The sequence below is a fragment of the Sebastes umbrosus genome, chromosome 6 (assembly GCF_015220745.1).
Source record: "Sebastes umbrosus isolate fSebUmb1 chromosome 6, fSebUmb1.pri, whole genome shotgun sequence".
NCBI classification, from domain to species: domain Eukaryota; kingdom Metazoa; phylum Chordata; class Actinopteri; order Perciformes; family Sebastidae; genus Sebastes; species Sebastes umbrosus.
Window position 1 is genome coordinate 7208503 of NC_051274.1, and position 25070 is coordinate 7233572.

A 25070-nucleotide genomic window follows, 5' to 3' on the forward strand; every position below is an offset into this window, starting at 1 on the left:
AAATATAAATTTAATCAGTCCAAAATGGCGGCTGTGGCTGTTAAAAAAAAAAACATCCGATTTTTTTCGTCTCTTGGCTTCTATACTCTTTGCTAGTACTACAGCCCTCACTAGCAACCACACAGAATCAACATCCACTTAGAGACACCAGAATAGCTTAGCAACCACATTGTAGTACCTATTTAGTAGGACTGGGACAATCTCCCCATTCCATACTATCACGATACTTGGGCGCCGATTCTATATGCATTGGGATTTTTTAAGTGTTGCGATTCGATATTGCGATTTTTGTTAACTTTTTTAACACTAGACCATGGGAAAAAGTTGAATCATACACTTCTAGGGACTTTTACTTTGGAAAATATTTAAATTATTACAGTAAAAATGTTAGATTTTTAGCATGTATGTAGTCTAACGTGACCTGAAGTCAAATATATCAGTCATTGTCAGGAATTATTTATTTCGTTTTTTCTAAAATATCAAAGAATAAAGACATTTCCCTCACAAATTAGTGGTATGTTCTTTTTAATTTACAAGGGGCATGTAATGTTTTATACTTCTGGTGAATATAATCTTTCAATCTTATTTCCGTATATGTATTTTCTATATACAATTCCCTTTGTTAACACTTCATTTTGAAAACTGGACGTAGTCACACCTATTTACTTCCCCTAACTTCTCCAAGTCCGCTGCTAGCTCTCCCATCAGCTCCGTTCTCTTTATACATCCATGGTCAGCTCCATCGGGGTCGTTTGAATGCATTTAACATAAATGTCAGTATATGGGTGCTCTACAGTTGTAGCGTCCGCCCATTTCACCACGGAGATGAGAGTGACGGCCGGCTTGACCGCAACATTACCGCGATACGATAACGTTTCCTGTCCATGATGTCTAGCTCTGCTTTTCTTGGCAATGTGTGAAACCCAAAGTGTTTCCATACTGTGACACAGTTCATTATATGAACTCTTGGCCTGTGTGTATCTTCAGGCACGGAGTTTGTGGTCGTGGAGGACTCATCTTGTCTGGATACCCACGCCATCATTCTGAAAGGCACCACTGTACTCACCTACAAACCCCGTCTGCTGGACAGACCCTTCTCTGGCAGCCTCGCAGGAATAGAGGTGACGTCTCCCGCTGTCATAGCACCATTTCATGTTCAAAACATTACTACTGACATTTGATTTACTGTATTAAATAGATGATGAAAGCACTGAAACACTGCTGCTTCTACTGCTACTAGTATTATTATTTCTCTTGTGCTTGTACTTTCCATTGCAAATACTATTATTTCTACCCAGGAAACTGCTTTAAGTACTAATTGTGTTCTCTAACTCCAACTCATCCTCTCCATTCTCCTCCTACCTTTAATGGCCAAAAAGTATACAGTGAAGCTCAGTACATAGTGATATTTGTGATTTAGTATGTAATATGGGATTGGTACGCAGTGCATTAGTGCTAATAGCTACTAACCCAATATTCAGATCATATTTCATTAGCTTTGACTCAGAGGTATCTTGTCACCCTCCAGGTGTTCTCATGTCGGCTGGGCAGTGAGCAGGAGACGGCGCTGTCCATCATCGACCCAGTCAATATACAGGTGGAGCTGTGTGGGAGCCCCACATACCAAAGCAGCTCAGGTCTACTGGACGCCTTCAATGTGGAGGACATCCCACCACTGCTGGAGGTCAGGAATTAGCACTCAAACCAAAATAAGATGTGCAACATGTTACTGGGGGCTGCAAAGCGGTGCAGTGGTTAAAGGGTAAATTCTGTATTTTTCAACCTGGACTCTATTTTCCCATATTTTTGTGTCTAAGTGACTAATGGGGACAACAATTTTAAATTTTTTTTTCACGCCTTCAGTTTGTAACACTAGTCTCCGAGACCAAGCTGAGACAGCCACGCCACTCGAGTCATTTTCTCAGACTTGACAAAGCAAAACCACAGAAGACATTTTTTAACTGTTACTCGCCATTAGTAGCGAAGTGACTTTGACTATGTAAACCTGGATTGCCCCGTTAATTGTGCTTAATTGTGATTCTCTGGCAGATTCAGTTTCCTACTCTCGACATCCGTCTGTCCTACAACGACATTCAGCTCTTCTTGGCCATCGCCAAGTCCATCCCTACTGCGAGCTCTCCGCTGCCCTCTGACTCTGACGCCAGCACCGCACCCAGCACTGAGCTCACGGCTACACCCAAAGAAATCTTCAGGTTGAAGACCGAGGCCCTCATAGGTATGTGAAGACAAGCGTATAGAGTGATTTGTAATATTCCACAGTAAATTTAAATGTTTTTTCAGAAGGTTTTCCAATCTCAAAAAATACTTTTTTTTGTCACAATTATTATCAGTGTCCAAATACATCAAGGTTTTATAGTTTGGATACATATTGAATTGATTGGAATTGTTATTATTCATGTAATTAAAAGTTGGCACGGCTACTGTTTAGTTATACTGTTATTCCATTGCTTATTGCTGTTTTAAGAAAAGCTCTTTATGAATGCGTGTTTTGCCTCCACAGATGGCCAGCTGACCCGTTTACAAGACCTTGGCTTCAGGAAAGAGGACTGCAAAAGAGCCCTGATCCACTGTAAAGGTGAGTGAGATCTCATCTCTTGCCCTGATCCCCACACCTGTAGAACGCACAAAGTTTTTACACCATTATTTCATGAAAAGCTATATATAAAGACAGATAATGCGTCCCTCAGGCCAGCTGGACCAGGCTGCCACATGGCTACTGGAGAACGCTGAGAACATAGCGGGCCATGCCAGAGCCAGGACTGACTCTGGCTCCAGCAGCCACTCAGCTCCTCTGTCTGGGGTGGAGGTGAAGGCTGAGAGTGTGTGCATCTGTTTCATCGATGACTGTCTGGACTGTGACATACCGCTGGCTGAGGTCACCTTCTCCAGTAAGTCTCATTTATATAAGATACATCTGTATCATCAAACATATGATGAAGATAGGGGTGGGCGATATGACCAAAAAATGTATATCACAGTATTTCTTTTGGCTTTTCTGGTGACGGTATTACATCACGGTATTACAAAATTAAGAGGGATACTCCACTCAGAACATGATTCTACCTCTTTTCCTACCTCTTGTATTTCAAGCCACCACAGCCAAACTTTGAATTACATTACTTTTAATTGAATTTATATCTTTGAAGAAACCGAAAGCTGACATAACCTTTTACATCTCAACCCACATGAAGAAAGAGTTTGAAAATATCCAGCGTAGAGGCACACTGTTGGACCGGTACTGTACAGAAGACACATCTTTAGCAACGCGGCTCGGCTGCTAAAGATACGCAGTGTGTCGCCTAATTTTTTCCGCGTGATACGCGCAGTTCTCAGCCAAAATAGAGCGTGAATACAATCTGTTGAGGGCTGGCAGTTTAAGTCAGTTTAAGTGTATGCTATATTTACCTCGCTTTCAGACAGCCCTGACTGTCTGACGGGGAATTGAAGCCGTTATCTATGCTCTCTTCAAAGCCACCAGACTCCTTTGACAAAAACAGCAATTTTGCCTTGCAGAACACGTGAGTTGCTGGTTGGTTAGTTTGTTTGTGTGTTTGTTTTTAAATAACACAAACAAACTAACCGATCGAGGCAGCGGTAGACCTGCAACTCCCATGTTCTGCAAGGCAAAATTGCTGTTTTTGTCAAAGGAGTCTGGTGGCTTCGAATGTCACCATTTGATGCACCGTACCAGATTATAGCTTTGTTGGGAAATTGGGAGCGTACTGTAGGTAATACACTGACTCTGGATAAGTACCTCATACAACCCCACTTTAAAACACCCGAACTATCCTTTTTAGAAATAGCTAAGAGTCTATCACCACACTACATACACAACGAACAGTGCTTCACAAAAAAAATACATCAAATCATTTCGTAGATAAATAATTGCACATACAGGAAGTTGCGGATGAACATCTTGTATCTCTGTTTGTTATTGCAGGGCTTTATGTGCTGCAGCGCATTGGTTCCACTCAGGAAGGAAACGCCAGCTTCACTCTGTCAGGAGATTACTACAACAGAGAGTTATCGGGTAATAAGATTTACTTGTGGCATTAAAACATTTACTTCATGTTTCAATTATATAATATTGTACACATCTTCCTCACCATGAAGCTCCCTGTTTGTTCAGATCTGTCAAAATACTAAAACAATATTTCTACTCCCAACAATAAGATGTTGAATTTGGAGTGTGTTAATTACTTGCATGATAATCACGCAAGTAATTGAGCAAGTAAGATAAGCAAGTCATAGTCAAGTCAGCACACTGACACACTGACAGCTGTTGTTGCCTGTTGGGCTGCAGTTTGCCATGTAATGATTTTAGCATATTTTTTATGCTAAATGCAGTACCTGTGAGGGTTTCTGGACAATTTGTGTCATTGTTTTGTGTTGTTTAATGATTTCCAATAATAAATGTACATATACATTTGCATAAAGAAAGTATATTTGCCCACTCACTTGCGATTAATCGTGATTAACTATGGACAATCAAAACAAATGAATCGCTCTTAAATATTTGAATCGATTGACAGCCCTAGTTAGGACAGTAAATTACTCTGTGTTTGCTTGTGTGTGTGTGCCAGGCTGGGAGCCCTTCATCGAGCCCTGGCCCTGCTTCCTGTCCTGGCAGCAGCAGGCCGCCGGCCGTCTCCACCCTCCACGTTTCAAGATGGGGATTCGAGCCAAGCAGAGACTGGATGTCAACCTCACTTCTGTCCTGTTGGGTGAGTAAAGGATGGAGCACGCCTCTCTGGACATTCTCTACACGGGGCTGCACAGCTGGCTGAACAGCGTTCTGTCAGATCATTCAGTACCACTTAATCTGGTCTTTACAGAACAATACAACACCACCAAGAGCTCCTGGATAGCTGACTACTGTAACAAGGAGGAACCGCAGACCCCCCAGTCTTCACCCCCTCTGCCCTGGATGGGCTCCTCGGTCGACCCACCCAGCTTCGGACAGAGTGAGTTCCAGCTACACACCGTATTACAAAGAAATCACTAAGTAGTGAGGAACTTCTTCACAGAAATACTCTGTCGAAAGTATGTTTTGAATTTATTTCATGGATGGCCAGGTATGGCATCCTGGATAAGAAATCAAAATGAAGAAAAGATGCCAGAATAGCCAGGTGACTGTTATTGTTTATCTTTGTGCTAGCAGATTTCATCTTTGTAGTTGAAAATACCAGTGCTAGCCACAACGAACATGCTAACATGGCAACACAATATGCATGAACAGTTAAAATACACATTGAAGAAAGTATTTTTGGATCTTTGGTCAGTTATTTGTGTATCTAGCAACTTAAAAAGGACACTAAAAAACATTGTTGCCTGTGTTAATTACAAGCCTGATGATACTCAATTCTTTTCTTCTTGTCAACAAATCTCATGTGCAGAGCAAACCAACAGTGAATGTATCTACTAACAAGTACTGTGTGTGTATCATAGCCTGATATAGGGTTGCACAATTAATCGAATATTAATCGCAATCATGATTTTGGCTTCACACAATTAAATGAACTTGATCGACTGCGATATTGGCGTTAAAAATACTTTGCACGTAGAAAACTCCGCTGCATAAATCAAGCGCTTCCTAAACTAACAGCTAGAGACGCTCCCTCGTTCAGCAGCCGATGAAAGTCGGACGGTTTTCAGCAGTCTCATATCAGATTTTTTTTTGCCGGTCAGACACACGTGTGCAGCCGCCACATGATGGTTTTACGTCGACACACACAGCGGCACAGTCAGTAACGTCACACGTTGGTGTGTAAGTTCTTCAGCATGAGTGAAGAAAACTTAAAACTTTGATTTGTCACAACTGCAAGTCCAAAATAAGCTGTGGAGGAACAACCTTCAAACAACCTCGGAACAACTAACTTAATCGAACACTTATTATATTGTAATTCATTCCAGTGACCTGCTCGTCGTATCTGCCGACAGAACGGAGCTACACAGCTCCATTACGGTGCGTTCAAGTTCTGCTCAGTAAAATGAGGATTGGGCGATGGTAGATTATAACGCTATCATAAATCGTTCAAATGTATGTTCAAACTTGAATAAATCCTGTTGTTTGGAGATGTTTTCTTTCACAACACTACAAAATAGATAATAGAGAGGGAGTTATGACCTGTTTAACTTCCCAACACTAGCTCTAAGCGGCTTACAATACATAATTAGAAAGGTCAAAGCAAATATTTCAATAAAAATACAATCACTTCTTATTTTTTTTTGCAAATAACCATTACATAGATGACAATGACAAAGTAAAAGGATAACATTTTCGAGTTTTTGGCAGTTGGAATGTAGCACAACATGGAAGTGCTCTGTTTAATTAAATGTGAAATTGCAATAAAAATATTTTGTCCCTAAAATCTATGAATAATGGTCATAATCATGCAGCCCTAGCCTAATATATGTTCTTCCTCTATGCCATAGAGCTCCATTGTTGTCCAAAAACTATGAAAACACATCCGTGAGCCACACTGTTACACTGGGTGACATGTTCCTTCATCATTATGGACACACACACACACACACACACACACACACTGTAGTTTATTTTGACTCAATCCCACATACACCATCCTGCTGCCCCAAATACTCACTGGAGCAACAAATGTGGATTAATCCGCTGCTGAAAATAGTCCCCAGCAAATGGTCCATTTCCTCCTGTTTGAGTAACATTTCATAAAATGAAACTATATATTTGTGAGGTGTTTTTTTTAAAGATTAACGTCTTCAGTAGGAACCGATGGACTTGGAGCTGAGAGCCACAGACACGGAGTATTCAAAGACAGACTAACACATTGTTGGTTTTGATATTTTCACGGGATTTGTTGATAATAAGAAAAGCGACACCAGATATCCTGAAAGTGGCTGATTTAGGATTGGTAGGGCTTTGGTTGGTTACTTTAGTTATGAGCGTTCATCATATGAGAAACTTGGTTGATGGGTTGCTTTAATCTCAAGAGTTGTAGGCAGAAGAGCTGCTTTGCTCCGGCCTTTTATAATATTCCGTTTATTTTAATATTAGCTAAGAAGTGCTAACGACATTAGTAGCATCAGTCAATCAAATTAACCAGAAAACCTGTCACTCATCTGCCAAGTTCTCCTTGTCCCTCCGTTGAATAGGAACTGAATGGACTTGTGATCTGTTGGTTTGATATGCTGAACACATGTAAATAGAAGGGAGATGACTTGAAGTGAAGCATGCATTGCACTGTTCATAAACGTGTTGATTTGCAGAGAGATTGCCAACACAGAGTACAGAGTGAGGATGATGAACCTCTAACCCCCCTTTGTGTGTTGCCTCTGCATGTGTCTCTGTTTGTGTAGTAACTCTCTCTCTCTGCTGTCAGGTGCTCCTCTTGCTCACCTTAGAACTAGGAGCACAGCCACCTTGACCTGCCTCGAGCAGCAGATTCTCGCCAGAGGTACAGTTCAGAGTTTAGTCGCCCAGACAGTCTCTCCTCAGCAGCACATTCAGTATCAAAGCTCTCATTCAGTCATCATGAAGTGTTCCCCATGGGTGCTTCGAGATCAATCATGGGCATCGCAGCTTTAAATGATTAGTTTAAACCCTCCCCGGCCACCATACAGTAATCAGTGCATCGGCCTATCCACTCGGCGCTCATTTCAGAGCGCCGTTTCAGTCCTTCCTTCAAATCATCAATTCCATTCCGCTTGCTTATTGAGAGAATGGGCCATATCAATGAAAGTCCCATACCATGTGTTCACTGCTACCTCGCACCAGATTCTCACATACACACGAGCGTGCCGCAAGAGCCGGACAGCCCTACGCGCTCACTGTGTGTGACAAAAGTGAGAGTGAAATACTACAACTGTTTTATTACGTTTGATATGCCAACAGTGTTTATAAGCGTTCATATGCGTTCACATGCGCGTACACGAAATGAAACTCTGGGCAATGATTATCAGTAAAGGTTTAGTTACAACTCTGAACTAATGCAAGATGGAAAGCAATTGATTTACATGGGCTATTGATTAAATATTGAATTTAAAATGTTGATTAGGTGGGCATACTGGGCAATATTGATACACTCCCTCAGTAAATAATAACCATCTAGTATTCAGCCAAGCCATTGCCTTATTTTATATTTGAAAAATGTATAAAAGGAAATTTGGGGGAGCCACACAGCTGTAGGCCTATAGGTTTTATTTGACTATTTGAGACACACAACTGCAGCCATAGCCATAGATTGCTTCTCTCACCTTGTTTTTTATCTCCACCTTATCGTCCCAACCTCGGAGCACATTCTGTCTTTAAATATACCACTTAAAGGGACTATTTGTAACTTTCAGAAATGCTTCTTAACAGCAACACCTGTGGCCGTGAAATCAACGAAAGTCAGCATCGGGCTCGCGCTTGCTCGCTCTCAATATACCTGAACGAGCATCACTCAAAACAGTGAGGCGACACACGTCAGCTAAAACCACAATATCACTCTATATTTCAGCTGCTCGGCAGTAATGTTAGCTGACCAGACGAAGGTCTCTCCATGAACATGATTTAGATCTGATCCTAGTGTTGGCTTTTCCTGCCTAAGTGCAGGCTGAGGCAGCGGGGCTCTGCAGCATGTCTCCCTGCTCTCTCCGCCCACAGCCGGAGAGAGCAGAGGAGACACCGGCACCCGGTCAGTAACGAGAGGGTAACGTAAATCTCTGCACAGCTTGGTCACTTCACAAGACACGGAAAACCTCTGTTGGTCTGGAGGAGCTGCAGCAGTTATTTCTGCACAAACGTCCCCTGTGCATTCACTAGATATTCTCAGAGCTAAACTAACTCTTCTGCAGTGTGGAGTGAGCGCGCGTTCACGTCTAGAGGTGGAGCGAGCTGAGCTGTCTGAGTGAAGGCGAGCAGGCAGAGGAGGAGGGTACAGCGGCTACACGCGAACGCGCATATGCGAGCGTGCATGTGTGACGACCCGCTACATTTATACGCTTACAAAGTTACAAATAGTCCCTTTAATGTGTGGGAAATGGCTTATGCATTTTGAGCATAATACATTTGGTCCCTGATCAGCTGTCATTCAAAGCGCCACAGCAGTTATGCCAAAAAAAAATTCAAACCAGTGGAATTTACTCAAATCTCACATTAAACATTTAAATTTGTAACTTCTGTCTATATGTAGAAATTCAAAACCTCTTCATGAAATAGGAGTGACCTATGCCTTCGTTGATTTGTTATATGTGAGTGGCAAACAGGATAGATGGTTAAACTTGTACTGGGATTGAGAAAATAAAGATGTGGGGATTTGAAAACAATTAACAAGTCGTAAAAGATGAATACGAGAGCTGACTGTTTATTTTTTTATTTTTATAGAGACCGATGTTATGTTTCTGGCTCGAAGGACGGCTCGTTTTGATTAAAATGAGGTTGTAGCTCGTTGTCTACCTTACTACGGTTAGAAAGAGCCGTTTGATCAGGGCTGCCTAGTTTGACCGTTTGATCGGAGTTCGCGAATGATTGACAGCTGCCTCCGTTGAATGAACAGCAAATAGGAATGCTCTCTCTCTGAAATGACCTGTGATTGGCCAAAGTCTCTCGTCACGGGTTAGATATTCTAAAGTCTGAAAACAGAGCCATGAGGAGGTGCAGAAGTCTAGTTTTCTCTCAGAACACTTGAATTATAATATACTGAAAGTTTATTATGGAATTTTTGCCCAATGATGCCAAAAACATTCTGCTTACTGCCGGTTTAATGAATTTTGACAAAACAACTAAACATATTTTTTGACAGTTACCTCTAGTCTCGTAAGGCAAGAGCCTGGAAGACGTTCAAATAGGCAGTAAAAAGCATAAAATCAAAAACCCACAATTGGTGCCGCAAAGTCCCTTTCATATTTATACCATTTCAAGCCCTGGCAGCCTTTCACACTCAACCATTTACCAGGTGACGTCAGTCAAGTCCCTGAGGGTTCAGGGTTTAAGGCCTTAGGGGGGAGGTTGGGATTGGGTCCTGGATTCAAAATACTTAAATTAAATCAATCTTATGAGTAAGGAAATGGACCATAGTGTTGCACTAGTTTATTCCAACACAACAGTTTTAAGAACCGACCACAGCAGGCCCGCCTCTCAGCTTGGCCCCCCATAGTCGAGGACACGCTGCTGGAAAGCCCTGGAAAGATCCTAGAGCTATTATCCCGTCTGGCTGTGGCTCAGTTAAATCTGCTACACAACTGAATGATGACTGACTGTATATTCAGTGGTGTTGCTGGTCTGAGTAGTGACGACTACAGTCTCGTTAGGTTTCACTAATAGATATTCAGATCATAGCCTGTCTCGTCTTTCCCCCTCTGCGGACAGATTGAAGTTTCTCTCTGCTTTGTATTTTGCCTGAACAGCATGACGTGTTTGTCATTTGCTTTGCACTGCATGGCCAGTAGTCGTGAATCCATTGTGAAAATTCACTTGACATTATAGCACAGTAGCCTTCTATGATTTTGTAGACTAGACAATGTGTAGGATGTACTGTAGTAGAGTAGCGTGTTTTGGTACATTTGATTATCGTATTATCTGATTGTACAATATGGGCAGTTCCTTTGTGTCCGGTAGTTTTTATACTACTTTGTCTATATAGGAATACATTGAAGTTTTTCCATCTGCTAAATATAAACTAAAGGTTAGTCTGGAAAATAAATAAGTGCTGGACACAGAGGTTAAACTGGTGCCAGTCTTTGGGCCTTTCTCAAACTGGACCCTCCCCACTTCCACTCCGTTTGCAAGGCAGCTTTATTTGTATAGCACATTTCAGCAACAGGGCAATTCAAAGTGGTTTACACTAACATTCAAGAACATTGCGACAAAGTGCAAAAGAACATTAAGACATAATTAAAACAGTCATAAAAACACTAAAGATTATAAAATAAAAACAAGCTAAAAATAAAAAGCTAGAATAGAAGCTGATATAGAGTATAAGACACAAGAGTAAAAGTTATAGTGCAGTATAAGATCATTATCTGGTTTAATAAAAGGCAGCAGCGAACAGGAACGTTTTAAGCTTTGATTTAAAAGAACTAAGAGTTGGAGACATTTGATCCTAAATACAATGTTACCTTGAAGTTGTTAACGTCTGTATGACAATATTAAATGTCTATCTTAGGTTGAGCAGTTTATGTTTGTACGGGTACGGGTAGTTGCATGGAACTCACATTTGTGCGGAGCGTGTTCCATAACAAACACAAAACGCTGCTGCACGTTGCCATTAAGTCGTTATCGATGCAGGCCGATGCAGGCTCGCTGTTGAAGGGTTATATAACCCACTTCCACTCCCCGCTAATTGGTTCGAGGTGGCACTTAATATGGCGAACCCTCCACGCGAACGTGCCAATGGAGTTGAAATGGGTAGGGAGAGGGTGTAGGAGGTGGTTTGAGAAAGGCCCTTTCTTTGTTCTATGGTAAGTCTTGGAATGTCTTTGATATCTGCAGTCTACCTATACGTGTGTGTATTTTTTGTAAGAGTTTTCTGGCATTTTGTAAAATTTTGAAAATACCAATAATACAGCGTGATGATAAGTATAGAGCAAAATGCTGTATAAAGCAACTTTGTGTTCAGTTTACTTTCAGTGACCTCTAGGAAATTATGTTTGCCAAATTGCCATTGATCTGTATTTACTGTATGTTCTGTGTTGAACATGAAAAATACACCGAACCAATTATAACTGTTATACTGTTATAATTGCAAGTTTATGAGTTTGATTTTTTATTTTTTTTCTAAATAAGTTGCTTTTTTTAAAGGGGTACTCCAGTGATTTCTATAAAGTTGGGACACTGGATGAGTCCTTTCACACCCCTAATTCATGATGTAGGCTTCAGTTTTCTGTTTGTGAGTTATTGTCTTGAAGCCTCCAGAGCCGCAGAAGATACCGTACAGCAGTTGTCCTTGTGACAACGAAGTTGATCCTTTTGTGTAAAATTAGTGGAGTGCCCCTTTAAAGTCAAAGAATTCCAAGGAACCTGCTCCTTGTCTGCTTTTTAGGTCTCACACAGCCCAAGAAGAATGCAAACGCATGACTGTTAGAGTTGAGCATACGCTGCTAAAGTTACTACTGAATAAAGTAAGAGGCCAAGCCCGCTCAGCTTCTCTCTGATTCAGTTTTCATTTCTGTTTCCAGCTGAAGTCAAGCTGTCCAAGAGGAGGCAGCCGTTTGTGCCATACGCTCTGCGCAACCACACAGGATGTACCATGTGGTTTGCCACTCTGACTACAACGCCCACAAGGTAGGTGTAGCCAGAACCACCTCCATGTGCTACAAACTGGAGATCCAGCATGCTTGACATATAGGGATAGCTAGACTGATAATACAGCAATTATAAAATAATTCAAAAAATTATCTAATAGCATAATAGTTAACCAGGACATGCCATCAGTTTTATTGTTTGCAATATTAAACACATATCGTTTTTAAAACACATCCTACATTTCATGTTTTAAGCATGATATCATGTTAGATATGAACATCAACAAGCTAACATTAACTTATATCGATAAGCTAACAATAACATTGGTATGACAATACTGGAGGACAAACTGCATTTGAACAATGCCATCCTGATACTAGTAGCATTGTCAGTTCTCCTTCTGGCAAAGCTCTGACAACATGTTGTTAAACTAAACTAAATCTGGTGTGGAGAAAGTTACATTACATATTTAATTTTAGACAAGTGAGAGGGTTCTCTACCAGCACACACTTCCAACACGAGTTCAGAAACCTATTCTCAGATAACTGTCTCCACATGTTCCCCACAGGGTGGCGCTGTCTCACAGCAGTAGTGCAGACTCCATCTCAGACGTCCACGGTCCAGGAACCGATGACACTCACAACATCAGCCAGTGGAGAGAGGTGCTGCCTGGGGAGGAGATTCCCTTCGAGTTTGAAGCCCGCGAGAAGCTCCGCCATCGGTATGATCTGATCCACATTCACAGCACCTGTGGATTTTGTTCAATGAATATGAAATTGTTTATGAAACTGTTGATAGGTTTGGCCATCATTCTTATCGGTTTGATAACATTTAACTCAACAACAACTGTCTTTAGCGTCTGTCTGAAATTGGAATAGTTGTTATGAATAGATAGGCTGTCTGCTTTGCTGACAGGATAGTATGCATGAAGAATCTATGAAGTTTCTCTATTCTGTCAGATTTGTCTTTTACTTGTCCGTATTTCTCCTTCCTGTTATACTTGTGTGTGTTCATCAGTCGTTTTGTAAATGGATTTTTCAGAACGTACTTGCACTTCTTTACTCTAAAAGAAAGGGAAACATTTGGAGGTGTTAATATGCAATGGTTTTACTGGTCTGGCCCATTTGAGATCAAATTGAGCATATGTGGCTGAACTATGAACTAAAATTAGTTTGACACCCCAGGTCAAGTGTAAATGATGATGGGGGGGATGTTGAGTTTTGTTTTTTTCTACAATACATTCTGTAGCTTATGATAATGTATCACTGATCCCTTACTGCCTGCTCCTCTGCAGACACACTCATGAGCTGAAGCTGCACCAGCTGCTGATCCGGGTTTGTGGATGGGAGCAAGTCAAGCCGGTGTCTGTGGACAAAGTGGGCGTTTTCTTCCGTTATGCGGCTCCGGACAGAAACAACTCTTCCAATACTGTGAGCACAAGTAAAGAAACAGAGTTCATGTCGATAATGTTGACAAACTGGCCTAGAGTTTGATATGAAACATTTCTTTTTCTCCTTCACTCTTCCACAGGTTGGCAGTCCTATCAGCAGAACCAACATCATTCATCCGCATGTTTATGTAAGTCTTGTTTCTATATCAGTGAACAGTTAAAGTACAGTATTTAGAATAGACTTCATTGCCACAGTAGCAGCTGTGATGCTCATTATGCACCAGGACGGTGACTTGCAACCTGACGGTGACTTGTCTTGTGTGTGAATCCCCTTGGACCCCCTCAGTTCTCGGCCCTGCCTCCAGTCAGAGTGGTCTTCTCCATCACGATGGAGGGCAGCGCCAGGAAGGTCATCACTGTCCGCTCTGCCCTCATGGTGAAGAACCGGCTGGATGTTCCTATGGAGGTCAGACTGGACAGCCCCTCCGCTCCTGACAGTAAGACACTGCTCCATTTCATTTGTTTCCATTCCATTTTAGGTCCATCTACTAAGCAGTAAATAGTTTATATAGTGAAAGTCTTGTATTTATATATTTTTTTTCTTATGTTTGTTTTTTATCCTTTTATTTAATTTTTTCTTCATATTATTATTTCATGTCGTGTCATTTTAATGAAGCCAACTGTGTCGCTGTGTTGACAGAACCAGTGGTGTTGCCTCCTATCCTTCCTGGCCAGGCCCTGGCGGTCCCCCTCCACCTGACGTCCTGGCGGCTGCAGGCTCGGCCCAAAGGCCTGGGCTTGTTCTTCTGTAAGGTTCCCATCCACTGGACCAGCGTGGAGCGGCCCGGAGAGACCAGCAGCAGTAAGAGGGAGTGTCAGTCTGCAGACTTTGACGACAGCCACAAGCGTAACTTCAGGTAAATACAGTCAGTCAGACATTTTGTTCTCGATTCTCGTCTTCCTCGTATCTGGTCCCGTTCACCCTCATTTCTCTGCATCTCGCAGGTTTTGTGTGGTCATCAAAAAGGAGAACTACCCAGACCAGCAGCCCGCCAAGAGGGTTGCTGGCAGTGCAAAGCAGATCTATCGACAGCCAGGCCACACCATCTACCTGCTGCCCACCATGGTGCTGGCCAACCTGCTGCCGTGTGACCTCAACTACTACATCAAAGGGACGTCCATCAAAGGCTCACTGAAGCCGGGAAAAGAGGCCGTGCTCCACGCCGCCGACACCTCACAGAACATGGAGCTAGGTCAGGACTTCAGTCAGTCACTGGATGTTTTTTTACTTCCTAAACATTGTCCTTGTTCTCACTCCCGGTGTTCATGGTGTGTGTCTTTCAGGAGTCCTGCTGGAGAGCTTCCCTGTGTGCAAAGAGTTGCTGATTCCCCCCGGGACTCAGAACTACGTGGTACGCATGAGGCTGTATGACACCAACAAACATCTGCTTTGCCTGACCATCCGCATCATCCTGCGAGCGCAGGGGGCACTGAAGATCCTCATTTCTTCCCCCTACTGGCTTATCAACAAGACTGGTAATGTTTTTCTGTGGTGTTATAAAGTACAGTTATACATTTTACTAGAAAAAAAATATCCAGTCTTTAAGAACAAGCTTCTCTGTTGTCATTCCCTAAAGCAATTTTTCTCCCTCAGGTCTGCCGTTAATTTTCCGTCAGGACAACGGTAAAGCCGATGCTGCAGGCCAGTTTGAGGAGCACGAGTTGGCCCGAAGCCTCAGTCCGTTACTATTCTGCTACACTGACAAGGAGCAGCCTGCTATGTAAGTGTGTGTCAGAGCATAAACCACTGTTCTCCTCTTTCTAGTCCTGAGCACCAACTATGGCAAGCCGTTTCTCAAACGTCATCATGAATTGTTGGCCCAACAAAGCATCTGAACAGTGTCAGCAGAAGCTTTTGCTAACTTGGATAGTTCGGTAAAGTTGGAAAAATATTCACAGATTCAAACTTCCCAGATCAATAACTCATAAGCAAAACATTGTTAAAACACCAACGACGGCTCTTTCTAACCGTAGTAAGGTAGACAACGAGCTACAAGCTCATTTTAATCACAACGAGCCTTTAGTCCTCCGAGCCGGACACATAACATCGGTCTCTATGTGCAGCCGGCTGTGAGACGAGTGGTCAGGGACCGCTGTGGATCAGATGGTTAGAAAACGCAGTGCCATAGTATGTTTGAATAGCTTTCGCATCCCGTCCCATCCCGCCCCCTTCTGACGTAATTACAGATATCTGCAACTTAATTTTGCCTCGTCAAAAATCAAATCCAAGATATCTGTAATTAAATTTTGACTAACTCCAGCTTGAGATATCTACAACGTCATTCTGACTAGTCAAAATTTAATTTTTGATATCTAAAAATGACAATGTAGTAATGTAATTGAGGGCAATTAAAGATATCTTGAACTGGAATTATGACTTGTCAGAATTAAATTGTAGATATCTGAAACTGGAATTACCCATAGCAATGTTCTACCCAACAGACATCCTTCTGGTGTTTATATTGTAAATGATAAATGGACTGCACACACACACACACACACACACACCGTTTCTTTCCTGAGACAATCACAGCCACGGCATCCTTACATTCCAGCTTTCCTTCATCTGTCTGTCTGATCCCAGGTGTACTATGCGGATCGGGAAAGGGATCCACCCAGACGGAGTTCCGGGCTGGTGCCAGGGCTTCTCCCTGGACGGAGGGAGTGGAGTCAGGGCGGTGAAGGTTATCCAGCACGGGAACAGGCCTGGCCTCATATACAACATAGGCAAGTTGGTACATTCACAAACAGTACAAAACGGAAAGCACTAACTGAACTAGTGTCTGATTTGATGATATCAGATACACAGGATCAGCCCTGATCCAGATCTTTGGACCACTGGATGCACAGGATTGGGATCAGGGACGATCATTTTAATGAATTACTACTGGCTATGTGAAGACTGAAAGTCTCTACACTAGATGATGACTTGATGATCTTCTGGACCAGGCTTTTCTGCCACACAGAGCGATGATATCTTGACATTTATTTTCCAATTGTTGATATTAGAGCCAAAATGTCTCCGTTGCTACTGTGACATTATCAATAGATTTATTGTCAGGCGTTGATTGTTCCCTGTCTGATCAACACAGGCATCAGTGTGCGGAAAGGAAAAGGACGCTATAGGGACACTCACATAGTGACCTTTGCCCCGCGCTACCTGCTGGACAACCGCTCTACACACAAACTGGCTTTTGCTCAGAGAGAGTTTGCAAGAGGAAAGGTGAGAAATGAACTTAGAAATGAAACGTTCTTGTAGCAGCAGACCTCATACGGTGATCGCAGCATCCCCGGGTTCATATCGGGTCAAGGACCGTCGCTTCATACCTCGCATTAACACATTAGTTTTAACGGCACTTATTTCTTTAATGCATTAATACAACTTGTGATATTTAGGTTGTAGCGGGCTCAAATCTAAGGAATCCATTGGCACCAACAACCATGTTTATATTAGCTTGTCTCGAAGGAGGCTGAATAACACTCAAAACTTACACTAAGAAAAACTGACATGGCCATTTTCAAATGGATCATTTGACCTGAAAATGGGTTCTATGGCTACCCACAAGTCTCTCCTTGCATGCTCATTCTATGATAATCACATGCAGTTTTGGGGCAAGTCATAGTCAAGTCAGCAGACTGACACACTGACAGCTGTCCCCCCAGTTTGCCCTCCAGAGGGGCACAATATATACAACATGACAGAAGTCATTAATGAATACATTTGTTCCAGGGTACGGCCAACCCGGAGGGTTACATCTCCACCCTGCCGGGCTCCAGCGTCGTCTTCCACTGGCCCCGCAACGACTATGACCAGCTGCTGTGTGTGCGCCTCATGGACACCCCCAACTGCACCTGGTCTGGAGGCTTCGAGGTCAACAAACCCAAGTCCTTTCACGTCAACATGAGGTGAGCTACATACTATAATACACTCCCCAGCCTCAACTGGATTTTCATATTTTTTATTCTCCTCCTAACTTTTGCTTATTTCATATATCTAAATATATACAGTATATATATATATAGAATATTTCATTAGCTTGAATATGTTCATTTTAAAGTGAAGTCCAGGTTGTTTTTATAGCCATAAATCCCCAAATATGTTTTTACTCTGTTTGTTATGAAGTTGTGGTGTTGAAAATGGTGGTTAAAGGTGTAAGTGTGACCCTCATTTCCTCATTTCATTTGTAAATTCTGTCTGTTTATATCCTGTAACTGACTGCCCAACTGGTCCATCTGGATCATAAATGTATCCATAGTTAACCAGAGGCCTGTACTACTGTATGAAGCAGGATTTGGAGTTAGCGAGGTAACTTCAGGGTTAACCCTTTAGGGTTTTTTCCGTCCTACGACGGTGGTTCACTTCTTACTTGTTATTGTATGATAATATTACACAAATACAAAGAAGTTTAAGTCATAATTCAGGATAAAAACAACACAGTTTAAACTGACAAATGCAGGAAGGACAGCTGGCTGTGTGCTGTGGGTGTTTACCGCTTTGAATTATGTTTTATATTTATTTTTTTACTTGCTCTCAAGTCCGTTTCACACCGCCGGAGTCGGGGACGCAGCTGACAGAAAGATGAAATAGTCAATACACGCCACGTTCTTGTCAAAGGGCATAATGAAGTGTAATCTAATCATCCATTCTGTTTTGAAGGCTATTTATATGTCACTGCCCAAACTAGATGAATATATCTGACTTTTGAGTATTCCGTTAAATTAATAAGTCTGTTAATTTACGCATTCACACACATCAGGAATTTTTTCATTTGCCAGCTGTTCTTCCTGCATTTTGCAGTTTCCACTCTGTTGCTTTTAGTCTGGATTAAGTGTTTAACTTCTTCATATTCATCTAATATTATAGTTTTCCCCTTTCATAGCCAGATTGAGAAACCCTGGGTTGATTTCGTACCACCTTCGTAGGTCCACTTAGTGGGATCTCGTTTATTAAGGTTAGTTAAGCCAGATAACGACAAGATACCCTGGCTATGTTGAAATGGCTTCGTAGTACAGGCCGCTGGTCCTTGCATTGTGACACATGCCACTCTTCATCGCCCACAGAAGAATATTGTGATTATTATTTATTGTGTAATATCTTATGTCTGCCTGTATGTTGTGCCACTGACGCTGCATCCTGGGCATTTTTTTCCCATGCTGTACCGAAAACAAATTCCACTGACAAATTCGGATCGTGTGGTTACTGAAGTGAAGTATGTGACAGGTTTTAAATGGATCTTGGTTTGAACAGGGACACGATAGGGAACTGTTTCTTCCTGCGTACAGAGATCACCCTGAAGGGTGCCACCTACCAGATCTCCTTCTCTGACGCTGATCAGCTGCCTCCACCCTTCCGCATCGACAACATCTCTGAGGTAAGACACCGTCGTTCAGCAGCATGACCTGTTACTAAGGGGTGGACATAATTACTCCTGCGCCCGAATTCCTTTCTTCATGAATGAATTGTTTTAACGGGGATAACAGTGTACACTTTCAGACGGTCTCAACCCTTGAAGACACTCATGGAGTTTCATTCTGCTGTGCACATGGAGAGTGTAACAGAAGTAGTTATGAGCTGTGAAGAATGAAAAAAGGGAGCTCGAGTTCAAGTTAATAAATAAATTCCATTGTTTGAATTCCTTCAGGTGCCTATCCAGTTCTGGCAGCATGGCGTGGCTGACCTTCGACTGCACACCGAGGTGAAGGCGGGCGCAGTGCTGGACTACGCCTGCGACGAGCCCACACTGCCCCCCTACCTCACACTGACCGTGAAGGGAGCCGGATCCTCAGAGGTCACATCCGACATGAACTTCTTCAGAGAATACAACAAGCTCTACTACGAGAACTTCATCTACATCGCAGCCACGTACACTTTCTCACCGTAAGGACCGACCGCACGACTAACTAACAAGAACATCATTATATAGCATTGTGTTGTCTCGCATATAAAAGTTAAAATCGTACAGGTAAGCAGCGTCATTTTGTCGATGCAGGAATGTTGAGAAGAGACCTGTTGGGAAGAAGCGTATGGTGAGCTGCGCTGAACTGGTTCTCGATGTGGACACCAAGACTCAACGGGTCATCCTGAAAAAAAAGGTACTGGTTTTAGTTTAAAATGTCTCCAAATAAACAAACAGACTTTATTGCAAAGTGGAAAGGTTCGATGGCCACAGCCAGGAATGACTTCCTGTGGCACTCTGTGTTGTATCTCGGTGGAATGAGTCTGACACTGAATGTACGTCTGTGCTTTAATAGCACATCATGGGATGGGTTGGAGACATTGTCATTGTACATGTGATTGTAAACTGAATATCTGACTGTCACCTTGGGCTCTTGGAAATGATGATTAGCAATTTTATCACAATTGTCTGGCATTTTATAGATTTACTAGATTATCGAGAAAAAAATAATGGTACGGTATTATACACTATTATTCATTAGTTGATGGAAAAAGCATGGAGAAGTCCATTAATGAATGTGTGGTAACATGTACTTTGGTTGTTGTGCAGGAGCCGGGGAAGCGCTCCCAGCTGTGGAGGATGACCGGGACTGGCATGCTGTGTCACGAAGGCTCATCTCCACCGCAGAGCAAGCCGGCGCAGCCGCGCCCTCTGGACTCCTCTTTGGTGCTGGATATCGCCGGGCTCGCAGCTGTTAGCGACAACAGGTTTGTACCGCCTGCAGCTGTAGTGAGTCTACAAGCTCAACGCTTCTCTCAGGAGTCATTTACAGTCGGTTGTGCACATCTGTCATGGAAGATTGGATGTGAGAGGTGTCTCTTTCTCTCACCCGTTCGTCTCTCCCAGTTTTGAGCCGTTGATGCTGAGGAGGCCGGACTCACGCCGCAGCACCACCCAGACGTGGTACTTCAGCTCCGGCATGCTGACCTGCGGCCTTCCCCGGCTGGTAGTACAGGTGAGTACACCCAAGCTGCTGTATGTTGATACGTCTTTGATGTGGAATTTGAAAAATGTGCTTATTCTGAGGAACTCTAGAAGTTCGGAGTCCTGAGATGTTAGTGTTGGTGCAGTGGACACTAGGGCTGTGTGTAGTATTGGCAAGAATCTGGGGATACGATACGTATCATGATGCAGGGGTTATAATTCAATATATTGCGATACTGTAAGTAAGACGATATATATTGCAATCTTTTAAATCTAATTTTAGGAAACTTTTATGCAATCAGAAGAGAGGGATTTGCATCTGCATTTATCACAGTCCCTGTAACATCCAACATCACAGCACTATTTTGAGAGGGCAGATACTCTGAGAGGGTACATCTCTTTGCAACTGAAACAAAGTAGTGACTGAGTTCATCTTTGCATGTAAACTATTAATAAATAAAGTGTATTTGAGAATCGATACAGTATCACAGAACATAATATCGCGTTATTTTAAGTTTTCGATATTTTATTACACCTTGAGTTGACGCTCACATGCTGTATGTGTTTTGTTTTTGATGTATGACTTGTACCCTTCAGGTGAAGAGCGGGGTGGCAGGTCTGTATGATGGAGTAGAGGTGGTGCTGGGACCAGACTCGGGGCTGCAGGAGCCTGGCCCCGAGCAGCAGTTCATCAACCAGAAGATGAGACCTGGTTCTGGCGTGCTGTCGGTCCAGGTGCTGCCAGACGGACCCACACGTGTCCTGCAGGTGAGAACGAAAGCCAGTAAAACTCCCTTTATTTCATCTGGCTGACCTTTTTTCAAAGGCTGCACGGCGGTGGTGCAGTGGTTAGCACACGCATTCCTTCATTTAGCACATAGATTTCAAAAGTGGCAGATCAAATTTCTGAGTGGCAGACAAAGAAAAATACTGTAAAAAAGTTCATTTCAGACCCGGTCTACTTCTATATATTACACAGTTTGATTACACATTCTCTCTCTAGTTTTTCTCTGCTTGTGTTCATACTCTGTAAATCAGATAACCACTTCTTCAGAATGTAAAAGATCTCCAGTGCTCTGATAACATCTGATCATATCTACTTTTCATTAACTGTGATGGTGAACCTCATCATTTCTGCTCACAGACGTTTGTTTGTCTGTTTGTAGATCAGTGACTTCAACCAGAGGAGAATGATCCGGAGCTCATCCAGCACAGAACAGGAAAAGGGAAAAGAGGATGTAAAGAAGAAGGAGCCTGAGCAGGAGCTGGAGGTACATGCTCCATAGTCTGTCACTGACATTCATTCATTCATTCAGTCTATTTTAGATCACATCTGTTCCTCATTTTATTTGTTATGTTTAAAAAAAAACATCTGTATCTGGTACCAGGTGCTGAAGCAGTTCCACTATAATCTTCATTCACAGGTGTTGGTGAACTTGGAGGAAGGTCTGGGTGTGTCTCTGGTCAACAAGGTTCCCGAAGAGCTTGTGTTCACTACACTGTCTGGTATAGATGTCCACTTCACCCGCACTGCTACCAACGAGGTGTTGGAGCTCAGCATTCAGAACATCCAGGTGAGCTCACCACAGCTACAGTACGGGAACATTCAATATCCAAGTTCAAGTTCAGATTTTCTTTGTATAACACCATGTCATACAACAGCAGATCAAGGTGCTTCACATGATAATTCAGGGTTTCCAAGGGCCTTTAAAAACAAAACTTCAATTCAATGATTTGAAATTTAGGCCTAAAAAGGTCTAAAATTGTCTTAAAGGTGCTCTATACAATATCCAGAGCATTAATAAAGCAGCAAAACAGCTATTAGCGATGTAAAGATATAGTGGAGTAATGTCTACCTGAGCAGAGAATGAAGTCGCTCTCCCTCTGTGTGTGTTATAATCCGAGCTTCTCGTTGCTTTCCTAAGCAAAAAAAAGACTTTTCGACCGCAGCCAATGCTTTATCATTTGTTGGTGTCTGTCGCCATCTAGTGGCTGAATCAAGTTAAGACTGTACTCTAGTGGAGAGTAAAGTGTGAATACTCAGTCTGTCATGTTCTGGTCATCAGGTGGACAACCAGCTCCTGGGTACCACCCAGCCTGTGATGCTGTGTGTGACTCCCAGCTCCAATGACGGCAGCGTCAACGACAGCGGCCCGGCCCTGCAGGTCAACTCGGTCAAAGTTCCCAGCAGCCTCATGCTCACTGATCTCTTCAAGGTGAGAGTCACACCCCAGACATTTCCAGACATTTCCTGTGTGCCAGTGGATACTAGATACTAGAATCAGGTGACTCATGATGTAACCTCGATGTGTTCACAGCACCTCATGGTGACGGCCCGGCGCTTCACAGTCATCATCGAGGAGAAACTGCTGCTCAAGCTGCTCAGCTTCTTTGGATACGGACAGACAGAAGCCGGTGGGTCATTGGTTGAATGTCATTGTTAATATTTGCGTGATGCTGTGAGTAAGAAGGTCGTTTTTGCTTTAAAGTAAAAAAAAAAAAAAAAAAAACATAACTGTAATGAATACAGAGCTGGAGAAGTTGGACGAAAACATCCATGAGAAGCCCAACGAGGACGCAGGACCTCCCAAACGTTACTACTTTGAGAACCTGAAGATCAGCCTCCCTCAGGTCAAACTGAGTGTCTTCACCTCTCACAAGCTGCCTCCTGATCTCAAGGTAACCTAGCATGACTTAACATCCTTGTCTTTGAAGCCCCACTTCATAAATCTGCACTTATGCGCTTATGCAAAATATAACGTCACCTTTGATGAAAGAGCAACATGTCAGCTTCTATCAGGGTTCCAACGCAGTATGGAAAAGTATCATCAGATTCTCTGTATTACAGCTGAAGTAGGCGAGAGTGGAGCAAATATATGATTAGAAAAAAAAGTAATTTTTATAAAACGGTCGCTGTATCATGTCAAGCAAAGCAATAGTTCATAGTTCAATTGCTTATTTTTTTTTCAGATGTTCAGAGCTGGAGTCAGGACGTGGTTAGCCTAGCTTAGCATAAAGACGGGGGGAAACAGCTCCCACTAAAAACACACAATTAATATCAATAAAAGTGTTAAAAGTGAGCATTAAGATGTGGTGGCAGATAGTCTGAGAAATACATACTGTACATAAAAGGCAGATTAAATAGATTAAAGGATTCAGCTGCACTGAAAACCAGTAAATTCAACATGATATTCAGCTCTAACCATTTCCAGCCACTAGAAATGTCACTTACTCAAAAACATCTGCTGCTCTGCCCGCCCACGTCTCCTCACGTGGATGTTTTATATTGTCACTGTAGGCTCTGAAAGGCACCCTGGGCCTTCCTCTGGTTCGCTTTGAAGACGCTGTCATCAACATGTACCCGTTCACCAGAGTGCACCCTTACGAGACCCAGGAGATCATCATCAACGACATCCTCAAGCACTTCAGAGAGGTGAGCTGGTTTGGAAATGCTGCTTTGAACTCAATGGCCTGAAGTCTAGTTTGAAAAGGTCTTAACATTATCAGAAATTATACAATGCATATTCACCGCAGGGCGTTTGTATTTTTTTAAGGGCTTTCAATCGATTAATATATTTAATCGCGGATTAATCACACGATTGTCCATGATTAATCCATTCATTTAATCTTTATTTAAATCTCGAGGAATCATCGAGGGCATCCCCTCATTTTCACTGATGTCCAGAGTACAATAACACAAAATGTAAAATAAAACAAAATTAATACTCACAGAACATAATTTACGAAATATAAGAAGCCAATAGAACAATGTTAAATAGGTACAAATGTGTTTAATCACACAATTTGTTTTATCTGTTCAAAATGTACCTTAAAGGGAAATTCATCAAGTATTTAATACTCTTATCAACATGGGAGTGGGCAAATATGATTACTTTATGCAAATGTATGTATAAATGTATGATTGGAAATCAATTAACAACACAAAACAATGACAAATGTTGTTCAGAAACCCTCACAGGTACTGCATTTAACATAAAGAAATATGCTCAAATCATAACATGGCAAACTGCAGCCCAACAGGAAACAACAGCTGTCAGTGTGTCAGTGTGCTGACTTGACTATGACTTGCCCCAAACTGCATGTGATTATCATAAAGTGGGCATGTCTGTAAAGGGGAGACTCGTGGGTACCCATAGAACCCATTTTCATTCACATATCTTGAGGTCAGAGGTCAAGGGACCCCTTTGAAAATGGCCATGCCAGTTTTTCCTCGCCAAAATTTAGTGCAAGTTTAGAGTGTTATCTAGGGCGACAAGCTAGCATGACATGGTTGGTACCAATGGATTCCTTAGGTAGGTTTTTCTAGTTTCATATGATACCTGTATCTTCACTCTAGCTTTAAAACTGAGCCGCTACAACCTCAAAATCGCAAGTTGCGTCGGTGCATTAAAGACATTAATGGCATTAAATCAAATTTGCATTAATGCGTTATTATCGCGTTAAGCCCTAAAATGTTTCTCTTCTATCTTTTTTACATTCCAGATTTATGTCCTGA

At 42.3% G+C, this 25070-nt stretch overlaps 1 protein-coding gene across 5 annotated transcripts in view; it reads left to right on the forward strand.

Moving 5' to 3' along the window:
- Positions 1-25070, forward strand: part of vps13d (vacuolar protein sorting 13 homolog D) — a 62876-nt gene that overhangs the window by 32261 nt on the left and 5545 nt on the right. For 2 of the 5 annotated variants that reach the window (XM_037771821.1, XM_037771823.1), the window contains exons 32-64: positions 988-1121; positions 1529-1684; positions 2050-2236; positions 2522-2596; positions 2709-2909; positions 3962-4051; positions 4605-4745; positions 4857-4985; positions 7380-7454; positions 12157-12262; positions 12792-12944; positions 13518-13653; positions 13754-13801; positions 13960-14110; positions 14314-14530; positions 14619-14866; positions 14958-15149; positions 15268-15394; positions 16258-16400; positions 16766-16896; positions 17404-17579; positions 18922-19045; positions 19316-19551; positions 19664-19766; positions 20180-20337; positions 20477-20585; positions 21152-21322; positions 21721-21825; positions 21979-22128; positions 22621-22770; positions 22873-22969; positions 23085-23233; positions 23853-23987. In XM_037771821.1, coding sequence (XP_037627749.1) covers positions 988-1121; positions 1529-1684; positions 2050-2236; positions 2522-2596; positions 2709-2909; positions 3962-4051; positions 4605-4745; positions 4857-4985; positions 7380-7454; positions 12157-12262; positions 12792-12944; positions 13518-13653; positions 13754-13801; positions 13960-14110; positions 14314-14530; positions 14619-14866; positions 14958-15149; positions 15268-15394; positions 16258-16400; positions 16766-16896; positions 17404-17579; positions 18922-19045; positions 19316-19551; positions 19664-19766; positions 20180-20337; positions 20477-20585; positions 21152-21322; positions 21721-21825; positions 21979-22128; positions 22621-22770; positions 22873-22969; positions 23085-23233; positions 23853-23987 — 4703 coding nt within the window. Of the gene's footprint in view, positions 1-987; positions 1122-1528; positions 1685-2049; positions 2237-2521; positions 2597-2708; positions 2910-3961; positions 4052-4604; positions 4746-4856; positions 4986-7379; positions 7455-12156; positions 12263-12791; positions 12945-13517; positions 13654-13753; positions 13802-13959; positions 14111-14313; positions 14531-14618; positions 14867-14957; positions 15150-15267; positions 15395-16257; positions 16401-16765; positions 16897-17403; positions 17580-18921; positions 19046-19315; positions 19552-19663; positions 19767-20177; positions 20338-20476; positions 20586-21151; positions 21323-21720; positions 21826-21978; positions 22129-22620; positions 22771-22872; positions 22970-23084; positions 23234-23852; positions 23988-25070 lie in introns of those variants that run through there. The other 3 variants (XM_037771824.1, XM_037771825.1, XR_005207177.1) reach the window with 2 other exon arrangements.